At 37.9% G+C, this 15,941-nt stretch overlaps 1 protein-coding gene across 2 annotated transcripts; it reads right to left on the bottom strand.

The window, feature by feature from the left end:
- Window positions 1-480: 480 nt before the first annotated feature.
- rasip1 (Ras interacting protein 1) lies at window positions 481-15,898 on the bottom strand. Of its 2 annotated transcripts, XM_084088173.1 has the most exons (17): window positions 15,699-15,898; window positions 14,266-14,652; window positions 13,097-13,218; window positions 11,644-12,092; window positions 10,164-10,430; window positions 9,840-10,069; window positions 9,283-9,444; window positions 8,672-8,876; window positions 6,347-6,645; window positions 5,854-6,015; window positions 4,853-4,893; window positions 3,121-3,275; window positions 2,448-2,560; window positions 2,071-2,356; window positions 1,759-1,922; window positions 1,515-1,656; window positions 481-1,026 (listed from the first exon to the last, which is right to left on the bottom strand). In XM_084088173.1, exons 3-17 carry the CDS (start codon window positions 13,216-13,218, stop codon window positions 848-850), a joined length of 2,976 nt encoding a protein of 991 aa, XP_083944299.1. In that variant the 5' UTR covers window positions 14,266-14,652; window positions 15,699-15,898; the 3' UTR covers window positions 481-847. The 2 variants fall into 2 exon arrangements, with proteins under 2 accessions (XP_083944299.1, XP_083944300.1); XM_084088174.1 differs by lacking the exon at window positions 15,699-15,898 and having other exon boundaries at window positions 14,359-14,576.
- Window positions 15,899-15,941: the final 43 nt, after the last annotated feature.

Below are 15,941 nucleotides of genomic sequence, written 5' to 3'. Positions count from 1 at the left end.
CTAGAGTTATTACTGCAGTAAAATTGTGATAACTTGGGATTAGTTGAACAGTTATAAAAAAAAAATTTTAAAAAGAGAAATAAATCCACATATTAATTTATTATGGTTTTCAGTAGTAACAATATCTATAGTAACTGTGGTATTTAGGTAAACTAGTATGTGGTTGCCCTGGTAAATGTTTGTAAGGGCACCTGCAAGTATCAGTATTTCCACTGTAAACACATGGCATACTGTATAACAAGTAGACTATTTAAAATTTAGAACCCTTCAAGAATTACATTATATAAATTTTCATATAAATGTCATAAGTGATTTGCCTTTTTAGTGAACTGGTGGTTTAACTGACCAGTGGTGTTTCTCACTAACTAATCGTTGAATCCATTGCGATCATGCCACCCAGTGTTGATCAATAGAACAGCAGGTGGCCTCCACAGACTCTCACAAACTATGAGAATCCATTAATAATAATAATAAAACATGCCAGGGGATATATGTCATTTTTATTTATTACAGAAATACAAACAGTGAAAAACCTACTTTAACAGAACATTAGAAGACTGTGTAAAATAAACTGGCATTTATCATTGCAACCAGGCAATGGATTTCCTATAACATAAATCTTTAAGGTAACCAATGCGATTAATTATACATATTCATAATTACGCCAGTGTATTTCCTTTAAAATCAAACAGATGTGCTTGATAGGCAAAGAAAGTAGGAATGTCACCTGAAATGAATTTTACATGTACAGGCCCTTATGTAGCTTACTATAGTATCTAAAGACTGATAGTTTCTCTATATGAGAACTAGATAATGTTCATAATTTCACAACTGGAATGAAATAATGTTACAGTCTAGTCCTCTGATTAGCAGGAAGTTCATCCTGGTCGAGCCCCCACAGGAATGTTCGCAGGCGTGTCACTTCCTTCAGTAGATCAGGGCTTAGGATTGGCTGAGTCAGGTCCAGGCGAGGTGTCTCGTTAGGCAAGATAAGAGGAGGATGGTCCAAGAAACTCTCAAAAATGTCTGAAAACATGTGAATAATATTAAAGAAAAAAATTATATATTATACATAATACATATTATATTACATAGTATATTACATATACACTACAATTTAAACGTTTGGGGTCAGTAAAAACATTTTTTTATATTTTTGAAAGAGGTATTTTATGCTGAGCAAGAATGCATTTATTTAATCAAAAATACCGTAATATTATGATATTTTGTTACAATTTGAAATAACTATTTTGTGAATATATTTTAAAATGTAATTTATTCCTGTGGTGTTGAAGCTGAATGTCTTTACTGTCACATTTGATCAGTTTAATGCATCTTTGCTGAATAAAAGTATTAATTTCTTTAAAAAGAAAAACATTCACTGACCCCAAACTTTTGAACAGTAGTGTATGTAAAAGAAGTTGATGTAACCTATAGTTTAGGGACGTATTATCATTATCATTATCATTACTTTTTAAAAAATAAGTTGTTAATTTATCAAGGTTGTGACTCACCACCTCCAAGCTCGGTATCGAGAGGCGGAGCCCATGAGGAAGGTGGGGCTCTCGTTGGTCCAAGTTTATAATGAGTGAGAAGATGGTGAAGCTGGGAAGGATTTAGCAAGGAATGTTCTTCCTGTAAACTTGACCAGGATGACTGAAGGAAGAGAGTGGAAATGTATTGTCATGTGACTGAATTATGGATGTTAAATTTATTTTCATATTCAGCGCAGGGGTCCGTATGTTCTCAGACTCTCACCTGAATAAGGCGTGTCTTAGGTATGCACAGGAAATTGACCGTAACTGATAGTTTCTTTAGAAACTCTGATGCAATATCTCCAAGGCCTGCTCCTTGTAGCCAGTCTAGAACCAGGTCCAGATTTGTTCGAATTTGAACCGCACGTGACCAAGAGAACAGACTGTCTGTTTAAGATGGAACGAACAAATCATTTTCAACATCACACTGCTGGTCCAGCCATAAACTCATTGCCATCACAAGTCAGCTTCTGTCATCGCTGCTCGAAACCATGCGCAAACACAATTGTGTTTATGAAAGATTGTAAATTCTCACCTCTCTCCAAGAGTGTGTTGAGAAGAGACGTGTTTGTGAAGAAGAAGAGGTAGCCAAATGTTTGGGAGGTTAGCGGCGGAGAGAGGCAAGCTTCTCGGGAAAGCTGCAGAGAGCAGCGATACACTTCCACCAGTCCAGCCACGGTGGGCGGCAAAGTGGAGACGTCCTCTTCCTCGTCTCCTTCACCTTCACTACCTGCTCTGTCCTTGGCTCCTGCTTTTCCTTTCTTCTCCTCACTGGAGAAGGGGTTAGTGTCTAACAGTGCTGGGAGGAGGGAGTATAATGTCTGAAAGAGAGAGGAAATGAGATATAAATGCATATAAAACATTATATTAAAAAATGGGTCATTTAAGCAGCACTGATGCACATTCTCTCACCTTGGTCAGATGGTAAACACATTGCTGAAAGGTGTGCATAATGACGTCGTCCAGCTGTGCCAGCGCCTCAGAACAGGTGTCCATGTCAGCCGAAAGCACAGGGTCACCCGGGGCTACAGGTTAATGTGAGACAAAACTTACCATACATAACTCAAAATGTCCATAAAATAACATGGGGAAATATTCAGACCATCTCAGGTGTGACTAAGTAGCTTATTATTAGCATTGATAATTTATAATAATTGCAATTAGTTTCAGCATATTCATTGACAATAATTATTTTACGAAGCTCATCTTTGAAAGAAAACTTGCTGCTTGTTGACAATGCACAATATGTTATCATATGACGAGTACATTTTGACATTTGGCAAAGATTTTAACGTTTACTCCATGAGCTGTTTGTATTTGAGTTGTATGAGCCATACGTCAGTATGTTGAATATATTCTCATTGTAATTATTTTCAAAGTTCAGGCCTATTCCGCAGGTCATAATGTTTGCTTAGACTAGCAGGTTTACCAAAAAAGGACAAGATGGAATAGTTAGAGATGAGAGAAAACTGATTTATTTTAACAAAAGACATAACACGTCTACAGCAGAAGATATGGCACATTGTGTAATACAAGTATTTTTGGTTTTCAGAAAACATGCTGTAATCGCTGATCTCTCGCTCACCTTCAAATTCCCATTCTTTTTCCATGGCTTCGACTTTGACCTGAAAGAAGTTGAGGAGCTCCGTGGCATTGGACATCCAGAACATGAGAGGTTGAAGGTCAGATGAGAGCTTCTGCACGCTTGGGGGAGGAAGTTCAACCTCAGCCTCTGCTGGGCTGAACAACCATAAAAAAATAAAGTAAAACATTATAAAACCTCTGCATTGTGCACAAAATGCACACATATATATATTGATACATTGCTCTGTTTAAATTATTTGTTTTTAAAATTTGAATACATGGTTGGTCACCATCTGACATTTTTAGCTTGTGGCATCTAAGAAAAGTTTTATAATTTCTAAAGTTTTCAAACTCTTAAGGCCCGTTCACACCAAGAACGATAACTATTAGCGTCCGCATCAGCGGATGATATCATTTATTCTAAGCGCACACTACAGTTTTGCTGTCTACCGGCTCAAGCTCTTTAAAGCAGGATGGATTCTGATAGGCTGTCATTGTTTTACATCACTTCCATCAGCTGGGGGAAAAAAATTGTGACATTGTTTCTCTGTGTCATTATCATTATAGGTGTGGTCTGGATTCTGCTAGTCTTTGATATTTAGAAAGATTTTTAGAAGATTTTTTGCCTTTAGAGGAAAATGTTATATATAAAAAATATAAAAATGTATGACCAGGCACTGGTGAAGAGAATATCTTTGATCATCTCCTAATAAGGCCACATATTAAGGTCTGGGTAGATAAGATGGCAATCAGTTCTCGTAATCAACTTGTTGGATGCAGGAGAAATGGCTGCCCTATGGCAAGGTGAGGTCAGAGAACCTCTGAAACGGCCCCAAAAAAGTTGCCGTTGGGATTTAAATAGGCAAATGTTTAAGAGTCAATGATTGGATTGTTGTTTCAGGGCTTATTGTGTTTCTAGCATGTTATATGTTTGGCAACAGTTCTTTTAACTCTAATTGATGGAGTGTGTAGTAAAAAAAAAAATAATAATTTAAACAACCATGTAGGAAAACACTTAAGTAGACTTTACTGAGTGCTTGACTCTTACATTGTCAATACAAGATCTTGACCAAAAATGTATGCCCCTCTTGATGGAAATAAATGTTGTGATGTTTTTTCCATCAAGAGGTGCATACATTTTTGGTCAAGATCTTGTATTTACAATGCAAGAGTCGAGCACTCTATAAAGTTTACTCCAGCGCATCCCAAAGACTTTCAATGAATTTAAGTTCTGGACTCAGAGGTGTTAATTCATGTAAATGATTCTTCATGCTTCCTCCCAGTCTGATGAACATTGTCATCCTGAAATATGGCCATGATGTGTCTTTCACATGGTTGATTAAGAAATAAAAATCTGCACACTCCATCAATTAGGGTTAGAAGAACTGTTGCCAAACATACAGTATAACATGCTAGAAACATAATAATCACTGCAATAATTATCCAATCATTGACTCTTAAGCATTTGCCTATTTAAGTCCAAACAGCTACTTTTTTTTCTTTTTTTTGGTCGAGCAGTGTATATAAATTTATTTTTGTGTAATATTATTTCATTATAAAATATTTTTATATACATTAATTATATATTTAAACATTAAATACATAACAACACAACACATGCTCAGTGCTGGGTAAGGTGATAGGAATTTACTGTTTACAGGCCTGTCACTGAGCAACAATGTTTGAACAGTGTATACAGATCTACAGCATGGAGAGGTAGTGCAGGTTCTTACTTTTGTGTTGGATGTTTGTCACCGAACTCTTTAATTTTGTCCTGAAAGATGAATAATGGAACAGAGAGAGAGAGAGAGAGAGAGATTAATGCAGACTCGGATGAATGCATGGGTGGGAGTGTTTGGCTGATGTGTCCGGACAATGACAGCACATTTTCCAAACGGGTGGAAATGACATCAGTCAACCTCTGTTTACAAACTACGGCGAAATTCCAATGAAAGCCTATCTGTGTCTGCAGCTGTGGCTCCTCAACCACAGTTTAACAGTGCAGAGAGAGAGTTCATTTTAAGACACTCCCGTTCAATAAACTATTAGTGTTTGTTGTGTGTTTTAACTGTTACTCCAGTTTGATCTGTGCCTTAGTTTGACAAAACAACTTTGCATGAGCCAAAGAGGAGAGAAAAAGTGTACGGAACAGTGATGGCCTGTTCAAATCATGTCATGTTCAATAACACCTTTGCATTCCAATAGCCGTCTCAGTGCTGTTACATAACAGCCCAACCCTGTGCTTCACTTTACCCTTAATAAAGGTTGTGGTTTTACACTTTATGATATCATGATATTTAATGTCATCTAGACCAGTGGTTCCCAGACTATTTTGTCCCATGAGTGAGGCTCAAGCACCACTTCATCAACATCGAATCAGATATAATGTGTTAATTTTTACTTATATTATACTGTACATCATTTAGCATGATCATTAATATCATTAAAATGACTTTAATAATAATATTAAAATAACAGAAGTATTTGTCATGTTATAAATCCATTTAGTTTGATATTGGTTTGATTGGTAGACATTTGATGGGATGAAAATGACAAAATAGAAATACTTTTTTTTTAAATCTGAATGTGAGCCGTTAACTAAAAGCACAAGATTAATCCTTAATTCAGTTGTTAAAATAATAATAATGTTAATGATTTATTGTATATATTAATTTAAAAACTCTCATTTCTGTTTTATAGGTTTAACAAAACAAAAGCACTTTTGGACACTTACCCAAACAATTCCTTTGATCTGATTGGCTGCCTTTAAAAGCAGTTGTGGTGTTAATTCAGGATCCAGATGTTTAGAGGCGTAGTCAATCATGAGCGACAGAAGAAAGGCAGGTGCTAAGGCCCCGCCCCCTGAATCTGGACTGGAATTCTTCGAAATAATTTCCTGAAATTAAAGTAGAAGTAGTAACCGATTTGTATAAATAAATATTATGATGCCATGGAAAAACTGAAACTACTGCAGTATTTGTTACACCAGTGATTATATTTTTCCTAAATTAAGTTTCATTGCAACACTCACTAAGTATGCCGTATTATAAACATTTACGCAGAAATGTTGGCTGAACTGTGCTGTGATTTTTAAATCGCTGTAGTCAACAGATTTCCGTTCAGCAAATCATTATGATAAAATCCCCCTGTCAGAACTCTGTATGTACATGCACTACTGTTTGTTTATGACAGATATATCAGGAGTATTCGATCGTATCAGTGTTTACCTGCAGCAAGGCATCGGCATGTTTGGCCTGGAATCTCAGTAGTGATTCTGTGGACCCCAGATACTGCCGAAGCATTTCCTGTCTATCTGTCATCCCACCAGGGCCGTAGGAAGTTGACATGTCACCTTGCCATGGTGGCGGTAAGGCCAGGGGCGGGGCGGGGGTCACACGGGGGTCACGGTAAAGGAAAAGGAAGTGGCTGCCAAGACCCAACAAGTCTCCTGGCTTTAGGGCTGCTTCTCTATAAAGTGGAGCTCCATTAAGAGTGACAGGTCCTCCTCTGAATGGACGGGCCAAGGCTAAGGAAGAATGAGAACAAGAAGCATAATTGCAGACAGTATTGGGCAAGCTATTCAAAACATGTTGCTAGCTGAACTAGCAACAGAAGAAAAATAGCTAAGCTAAGCTAAAAGCTGAAAAACTAGTTGCACTAGAAGCTACAGTACATTACAAAAGTAGCTTGCTATGCATTTAAGCTATTTAAATTTTTAACAAATATGAAATATTTAAAATAGTAAGCTATAATTTTATCTAATAGCTTACACGTTTAAACAAAATCCCCCAAATAATTAAAATGGAAAACTATAAATTGCTAGTTGCTGTTTGTGCAAACTGAATAATTACCATATTCATGAACAATGGTATTTGTTTGGTACTCCAATATACCACAGTACTACCATGGTACATACAGAACAAAAATACACAGAAACACTGTGGTATTTAAGTGCTTTTGTGTATTGTTAATGTTTTATAGTTTTTTGTTTGATGAATGTCTTTACCTGCATCGTTTCACAAGCATGTAAAAATTTACCTTTTTTGGAATATTACAGTATTTATTATAAATGATTTATCCATGCACATTATTATTTATTTATTTTTAATTCATGTACCCTTGTAATCTTTAATAAAAATAACTTCCCCTCCTACTTGCAGCAACATCTCTTATCTTCTCTGATGATGTGTTTACTGGTGTGAGGGCGGGGCAACCTGTCACTCGCATAACATCACCGCAATAGCAAACCACAACAATCCAATCAATTCCCAATGTGCAAAATCAAATCCCGTCCTACATTTTTTCTTGTTTGAGAAGCTGTTTCACTCAGATATATGTCACAATAGGGAAGAAAAGACTACTGCAAACTCTATTTCTTGTCAACTTTAATATTGACCTTCTTCGTCGCTAGTAATATAAGCTAGCACAACGGAAGGATTTGCATGTTTGTTTCCAAGGGTTGTCACTAGTGATCTTTTTGCTGTCCGTGTTATGCCTATGTTATTGCTGTTATTTTTACACTGTTAGAAGACACCGATGTCAATTCCCTTCAAAACACATTTCACACTGCTAATATCATCATTCATTGAGTTGTATACATCTTAATGTATTTTGTTTTCTTTTTTGTAAAATGTAAAATCTTAATAAAAATACTTTAAAAAAAACAAACAAAAAAAAAAAAACACATTTCACACTACAGGATTTGGATTGCAGACAGGTCTAGATATTTAACGTGCTACATATCTCTCGGGCATCACCGACAATATTTAACATGCAAAATATCTCTCGAGCATCGGAGATGTCACTGTGAACTAGCACAGATTTGCCTCTCATTTTGGCCTTTTGTCGGCAATCTCCATTAAATGTTTATGAAAATCAGGGCTAGGGTGTAGGGTGTGGGCGGCATGAGCAGACTAAATATCTAGACCTGTCTGCAGTCCAAGTCCTGTCATTTGAAATTTGTTTAGAATGAAACTGACATTGGCGAGGACCGACAGTTGTGCAGTGTAAAAAGAACAGAAATCCGATGACCTTGGAAGTCTTATAGTGTGTGGGCAGCAGCATAAATACCTCTCGGGCATCTGCAATGCATTGGCACTTCTCTCAGTTTCTTGCCTTTGAAAACTGACACATAGTGATCGTCAGCTGAGGTCATGATTGAGTGCAGACTTGCCTCAGATTTCTGGCTTTTGTTGGTGATTTCCATTAACTGTAGGTGAGTGGAAAACCAGGGCGAAAATCGGGTAGGGTGTGGGCAGCATTATAAAGCATCAAAAAAGTAATGTTTGTCAGCACTATTTAATCAATAAAATGGCTCAAATGCAAAGATATTTAGTTAAACCACCCAACACTGATTGCAGTGTTTCTTCACGTCAGTACTGCCTGTTCCTGTTTTATCACGAATGTTTGAAATCCTTGGCGCTGCATTATTGAATGCGAATGTAAAAAATGATCAAAATCAGAGCCCAGGTGCAACAAACCCCTTACGTTTCGTTCTGTGAAATGTTCTTCATTGCTTTTATCTGTCTTTTGTTAGCTTGGTGTCAGGGTACCTTGACCGCGTGGTTGCTCTGGGACGGCTGCGTCTCTTCGGATCAGGAGGTGTCGGGCAAGCAGGTCAGGAGCTGAGAGGTAAGTGTCCACTTTTAGAGGCCTCTTCCCCTTCCTCTCTCTCTCCCTGTCCATCTCACGCTCACGGAATGTTGGCTTCCGCCCAAAAACATGTGTGTGACCCGTCATTATGTACAACACAAAGTCCTGAACGAATAATAAACAAGAAAGTGAGAGAGTGAGAAGGAGAACAACGAGAGTGGAAAAAAGCCGTTATCATCTTCATTGTGGTCTTTAGTACAATCTGTGCAATCTCCTATCTTAAGTTGCAGAAATACAGCGACGATAAGGAATGAAGAGTGTTACAGTTTTTGACAATATGTGCTTGTGTGAGGTCATTGTGCAGAGATGAAGCAGTAGACACAGCATGCTTGTGTTGGCATTGTGCAGCCCGTGTGTGTTTATAGAGCTTCTGTATGGCTGTTTTGTGCAGTTTGTTCAATGGCCATTCCACTCAAAGGTATGAAAGCTTTGATGGTATGTTGTGATTAGAGGAATACAGGAATTATGTCATGGGATGGCTGTAAGATAAGTGAGTTGATGCATGTCTAGCCTTGCTCTGGTCATAGCCCTGCAGTAACAGGAAGTAAGGCCGATCTGTCGGTGGAAGGATCAGACTCTGCGACATCACTTCCAGGTCACAGGTGTCTTTGTCTTCCTCTGCTGCACGAGTACGTCTGTCCGCCTCACATCCACCACCTCTTGGCCCAGGGACCTGAAAAATCACACAAGGATAGCACTGGGAATGGATTACATGCATTTATCATGACACACATAATACATTGACTTATGTTGTGTCATATTAGGTATAAATGACATTATATGGCTAAACAATAAGGAAGCTCAGGTCAGGATCTCTCAGTGTGAGAGACTTTCATGGGGTGAAAATGTTGGAAGGGCAATATCTGTTAATTTGAACTTTTCATGGCAAGGAATGGTTAGGAGAGGTTGTAAAATGTACAATTTGGAAGGACAAGTAGAAATCTGACCTACTGGCCAAAACCGGGCAAGCAGAAAAAAGTCCTTATTGTTGAGCCCTGCGTTATTAATTTGATTTCACATTATTGAGGTTGTAATGTATTGAAAAGTTGGTCTGTATCTTTATTTTACCTCTTCACCTTCAGTAGCCATCATGCTCACTATGTTCTTTCTATCCTTTCCATTGTTTGAGGCATTTCCAGAACGCCGAGGGTCATTGGTGGCAGTGTTGCCCTGACGACGTCTTAGACTCAGGTTCATATCACTAATACTCCTCCTAAGTTCTGTGTTCCGACCTCGATGACCTCGTTCTTCTTCTGGACCACCCCCAGAAGACATGCGGCTCCGCCTCCAACGTACACCTGTTACCACAATAGTGTTTTCCCACAAATGAATTGCCACGCTGGTTCATACACTTGTAAAATCTCTTACAGTTAAATACGAAGATGTTCCAACCTTGATAGCCTTCTCCATCCCTCTCTCTCTCTTTCTCTTTCTCTTTCTCTTTCTCCTCCCTCTCGTATTCATCAAGGCGCTGGATCTCAAACCGTCGTTCAAAACCATCCTTGGGTCTCCACATATCCACTAGCTGTAAGGGGCATTCCCAGGATGCCACGCCCCTTCGACACTCTGTTTGCCATTTAATGGCTCCATCTGGCTGCGGAATGGGCTTTCCAATGACATCACATAACAGGAAGTCCTCGGGGGAATATTTCTGGAGAGCTGACCAGGTGAACAGGAAGTCAGGACATTCAGAGGGGAATGATACAATGAGCGGGTAAAGCCTAATTTCCTATATATAATCTGTGATGTCTGCACTCAGTTGCATATTTAATTATCTGCAGCTTGCTTTTGATGTTTTATTTTTCATCCATTACAAGACTGAGATAATGGATGAATGAATACCCAATATAAGCGGACCCATGTGAAACTGCCTAAATCATTATTTAATCACCCAATGTCATTCCAAATGTGTTAGTATCGTATTTCTGAATAATCTTCACTTAATTCTTTACATACAACAATTCAAACACCACAAAAGCACCATAAAAGTGATTCATATGGACATTGCACTATATTCCAAGATTTTTTGTGAGGAATGGAATACACTATTCTTCAAAAGTTTGCCGTTAGTTTACATTGTTACAAAAGATTTCCATTTCAAATAATTGGTATTCATTTGAACTTTCTATTCATAAAATAATCCAGAATTTTTTTTTATCATGGTTTCCACAGAAATATTAAACAGCACAACTGTTTTCAACATTGATAATAATAAGAAATGTTTCTTAAGCAGCAAATCAGCATATTAGAATGATTTCTGAAGGATCATGTGACACTGAAGACTGGAGTAATGATGCTAAAGATTCAGCTTTGCATCACAGGAATAAATAACTGTTTAAAATATATTCAAATAGAAAACATTTATTTAAAATGTAAATAATATTTAACAATATTACTGTTTTTTACTGTATTTATCAAATAAATGCAGCCTTGGTGAGCATAAGAGACTTCTTTTTAAAACATTAAAACAAATCTTGGTCATAACACATGAAAGGACTGATGGCATTTTGGCTTTAATGACATCAAACCTGGCATGGCGTGTCTGTGTGCCATTTCTGAATCTGAAAGGGGTTCGCGAATGAGATTTCAGAGCAACAGTGGAGGTCAATTATCAGTGAAAAATGACTTAAATTTCATGATATCTGTGACTAGTGAACTATATTTTACTACGTTCATTGGCATTGCACAAAACAATTTGCATTATAGGGCACAAGTCTGAAAGACTTAGGATACATTTATGGTGCTTTTGTCTTTTTTTGTATTTGAATGGATCATTGGCATCATTTTATGGGGCTGTATTTTTTTACAAATGTACACATTAGTGACCACAACAGCTAACTAAACTGGTTGACCATTACAGGGAATGAAATACCTGTGTCTTCACTCTCGTTCTCTCGTTCTCTTTCAGTGTAGCGGGTGATGACCTGCTGAATGAGCTGACGAGCAGTGGAGTGTATATTTGCCAGGAGGCTCCGATAGTTAGCGCCACTGGACAGGGCATCTCCATAGATCTTGACCAACCCAGGGGCATTAGAGGAAGCAGGAGGCAGGTAGTGATGTGATGAAGGGGTGGCAGAATGCGCCCATATTTCCCTCTCACGTTCTCCAATGGCGCGGTCTCGGTCGCTGTTGGACCGGCCTCTCAGGAAGAGGTGAGACAGCCTTTTGGCCCTGGACTGCTGATTGGCTGGGCGAGGGCGGAGGAAGGCAGGAGAAGGGGATGGAGAGGGTGGGGCAAGAGAAGGGGTGGAGTGAGAGAGGGAGGAAGGGACTGATGATGGGGCCTCGTGCAGGGAAGCGGCATCTGAGCTAGTTGTGGACCTGATAAAATGAAGGAACAGGAAGGAGGTGATTTACAAATCATTTATTGTATGTCAATTGTTATTGTATAAGCTGTCTACATACTCAGTGAGGTACTGTATGTACAGACATGTTGATGTCACATACAATTGTTTCATTAATGTGTCATCATTATTTGGAAGGAGGAATGTTAACACAGTGACAGTAAACATGTCACTTACTCGTGCCACAAATGTAGAGAAAAAGTGTACAATTAAAAGTGTAATTCATCATACAATGACTTGAATACAATTATTCTATGATGAACATGTTCTAATTTTCTGAATTAAGATTCGTTTTAATCTTTTTGAGTGGCATAAATTCAAAACTATTTGGGTGATACAACTGTCCTGATATTGTAATGAAGAAAAAAACTTATTAAAGTATGAAATTATTGAAAAAATAACCTTATTAATTACTTTAGAAAAAGAATTGAATAAATATTCAATATATATTTATTCACATTTCAATATAAACTTTCAAGGTCATGTGGTGCAACCAACATACAAACAGATATACAAATTAATGAATCATGAACTTATAACAAAGCGAGGACCTTTGCAGATTTGTTTTAAATCTGCACAGGTCAAAATAAAAAATGTAATTTTTCTTATTGACCTTGGATGTGTGTCAAAGTCATAAGTCTTAGATATTACAAATATTAGATAATTTGACCTGTTTATGACAAGGCAAGTTTAGTTTATAAAATAGCATGTGGTGCGACTCCCCCAAAACTTTGTGAATTATTAATTCATGATATTTATTTTAACACAAGACTGATTTAGAGTCATTAAACTGAAACTTTGTTTAAAATGGTTTAAAAGTTTTTCTATATGAAAATAACATGAATACATTTCTAAGAGCTTGGCACATGTCCTTTAAACTAGATTTTTGAAGGCTTTTTTTATACTTTACTTTATCAGGGACACTCTTATTTGTCCTTTAAACATTGATCCAGAGAGTAAGAGGAAGTTCAGAACACTGACTTGACTGATGCTGCACTGGGCCAACGAGCTCCCAACTTGGCAAAGTGTTTCCGTGGAGAATTTATCCACAAGCCCACTGGGAAATGGAGCTTCCTAAATCGGGGACTGCCAGACTCCTCCATCTGAGGGAGTGAGAGAGGGAGGTGAGGGTTGGACGGGAGTGTGGAGAATGGAAAGATAAAATGGACAAAAATAAATTGAGAAAGGAAGGATCAGGGCAAGTAGGAAAAAGCAAGAAAGGGAAATGTCTTAACAGTCAGAGAAAAAAAGATGCAGAGAAACACCAGAAGAACATTGACATAAGATATCAATATTAGCCGTCGCGCAAGACTTTGAAGTTGTAAAAGATTTCATTTCCTGGGGTTGTGTCATTGATATGTATTCCTCTCCAAAATCAGATCTCGGCAGTGAATGACATTCAGTAGACAAATGGCAGGAAAAGCTAACATCTCGTTGAATAATCAGGACGTGCCATGTCATACATTCTTCGTCATCTAACAGTCCATGAGTAACAGAGCATTAGCGCAGCTAGCAGGGAATGCCACAAAGTTGACGGCAGGCGGTGAATAGTTATGGCTCTGAGAAAAAGATTTATTTCACATTCATGTCTACATGTCTAATGAAAAGCAGAGGTTTGGCACTGTTGCTCCTGAGCTAAGCAAACTCGTGGAAGTCAAGTAAGAGTCAAGTGGCTTCGCCAAGAGGCCATGACGAAGATATCAACCAACATGAAACTATCACTGCTGAGGATCAGCCATGCAGCCAAACCACATTCTATGAATATCATCCTTTTTATACTTTGATTAAAAGCGCTGAATGTCGGCTATGTATAATAACACATGTTTTTGTCCTCCGCCCTGACTGTGGACTTCACCTCCATGTATCCTCGCAGACAGACGGGGAAAACCCCTGAACAGACCCCCTAAGTGTCAGCTGCCCTCTGTCGATCCTCAAAAGTGAACTTCACTTTTAATATGTTGACTCTGTGACCATAATTGATTTCATCACATTCTACAAAGTTAATGGTGGATGTAGAACAACCAAGACACAAAATTTACTACATTTGGTTGGGAAAGGCTTTCAGTATATGCTGACTAAAGCTCCAAACCTGTCATTTTGCGTCAGTAAAATGGCTTTTCTCACCAGCGGATGATCTGAATGCGACTTACCCACTGTGACGGGCTTCCTCTTTATAACAGGATAAATCTTCGGAATGGCTGTTGTTGTTTGTGAAGTGTATTATAATAATATAAAATAAATACCAGTGGAGGTCGGCTCTGTGTCTCCTTATTCCAGAATAATAAGGCTTAAATAGTCCATTTTCTGCATGAGGCCTTGCTTTGCTTTACCGGAATTTGTCCTTTCACCCAGTTTTTAGCATGTCTTTTTCATTTTCGATGTAAAAGTTGTTCTAGAAGGGTCCTCTAGTCCTTATTCTTGCTTTCTATTTCTTTCTAGTTTTCTTTCTCCCCTTTTCTGCGTCTATAGATAGAGAAGCAGACCCATTGTTCTAAATGACAGAATTTCCTTCCTCCCCAATGGACAACACCTATATCCTGAGAAAAAAAGAGAGAGAGGGAGACATAGAGAGAATATGAAATATACACATAAAGCAATGTCAAAGAAACTGCTGTATGTACTAAACGCAAGACAAAAAAAATGTAATAAGCGCTCGTCGGGATATTTAATAGGCCTATGTCCATACAAAATCAAAACGGCGCCGGAAATTGTCTGAGAGTAGTAGAACTCTTAGTAGGGGTAGACGCCATATTGAATTTTACATGGATGAAAATGAGGTTGTGAGGGATAGACTTACAGTATTTTCAATGGCATTCACTGTATAAAGGGCCTAGATCACACGTAATTTTCAATACTCAAAAGTGTTTTATGGAGTTTTCTTCTAGTGAAAGTTCTTTGTTTCGTTTGGCATGCTGTTGAACAACACTACAGTCCATTGAACGTACTTCAATCCCTCACAGCCTCGTTTTCATTCCTGTCAGAAATTAAATATGGCGCTACCCTAACTAAGATCTATGGGGACAATCCTCAGGAAATATAATACATCTGAAAGAACTGAAACAGTATATATGTTTATTACCTAAAAGAATGGGCACAAGATTAATTAGCACTGGCCTCAGCATGTTTTACCCAACGCTCTTTGGTTTGTGTTGTAGGGCTTTTAAAAAAAAGAGGAAGCAGGAAACCTGGGACAGGATGTCAAAGACAGAGAGGCACCTGTAACCTTTAACCTTGTCAACAACAGAATGATGTGTCAGGAAAGAAGAAGCATTTGTATCCGTATATGTGAATGTGTGTATACATATTCTATTTGAGTGTATACAAGAATAAGAAGCATTTGTATGAATATACCAGTACTTAACCATTGTTCTTGTTTATAACCCAAATCTAACTAAATTTAGTGAGGTTTATTCACAAAACAAGAATAAAATAGTAAAATAACTATTGTATATAATTTTGCTTTTCAAGTTATTTTTTTCTTTCAAGGAACATCCAGCAATAAAAAATTTTTTTTTTTTTAAGTGTAAAGCAAGTATGCTGTTCTACATAACATAAATACACACACACACACACACACACTCACATGCACCGTGTCAGACCAAAAGAGTCTGCTAAGAGCAGTTGGTCTCTCAGACAGGAAGCACTGACAGCAGGCTGTGAAGGCTCCTGTGCGTCATTCAGACTTGTCCCTCCATGTTTGTTTTTAGTATGTAAGTGAAAGCTCTTCCTGGCTCCTGGTCAGAGGGAATGGGTTTGGAATGAAGTGTGCATACAGTAGCACACGCTTTCTTTGGTAAAAAAAGTTCTTATACATCTCTCTCACACT

The sequence above is a fragment of the Abramis brama genome (genome assembly GCF_963993115.1).
Source record: "Abramis brama genome assembly, chromosome: 17".
Lineage (NCBI taxonomy): Eukaryota > Metazoa > Chordata > Actinopteri > Cypriniformes > Leuciscidae > Abramis > Abramis brama.
This window is presented reverse-complemented; position numbering and strand designations above follow the sequence as displayed.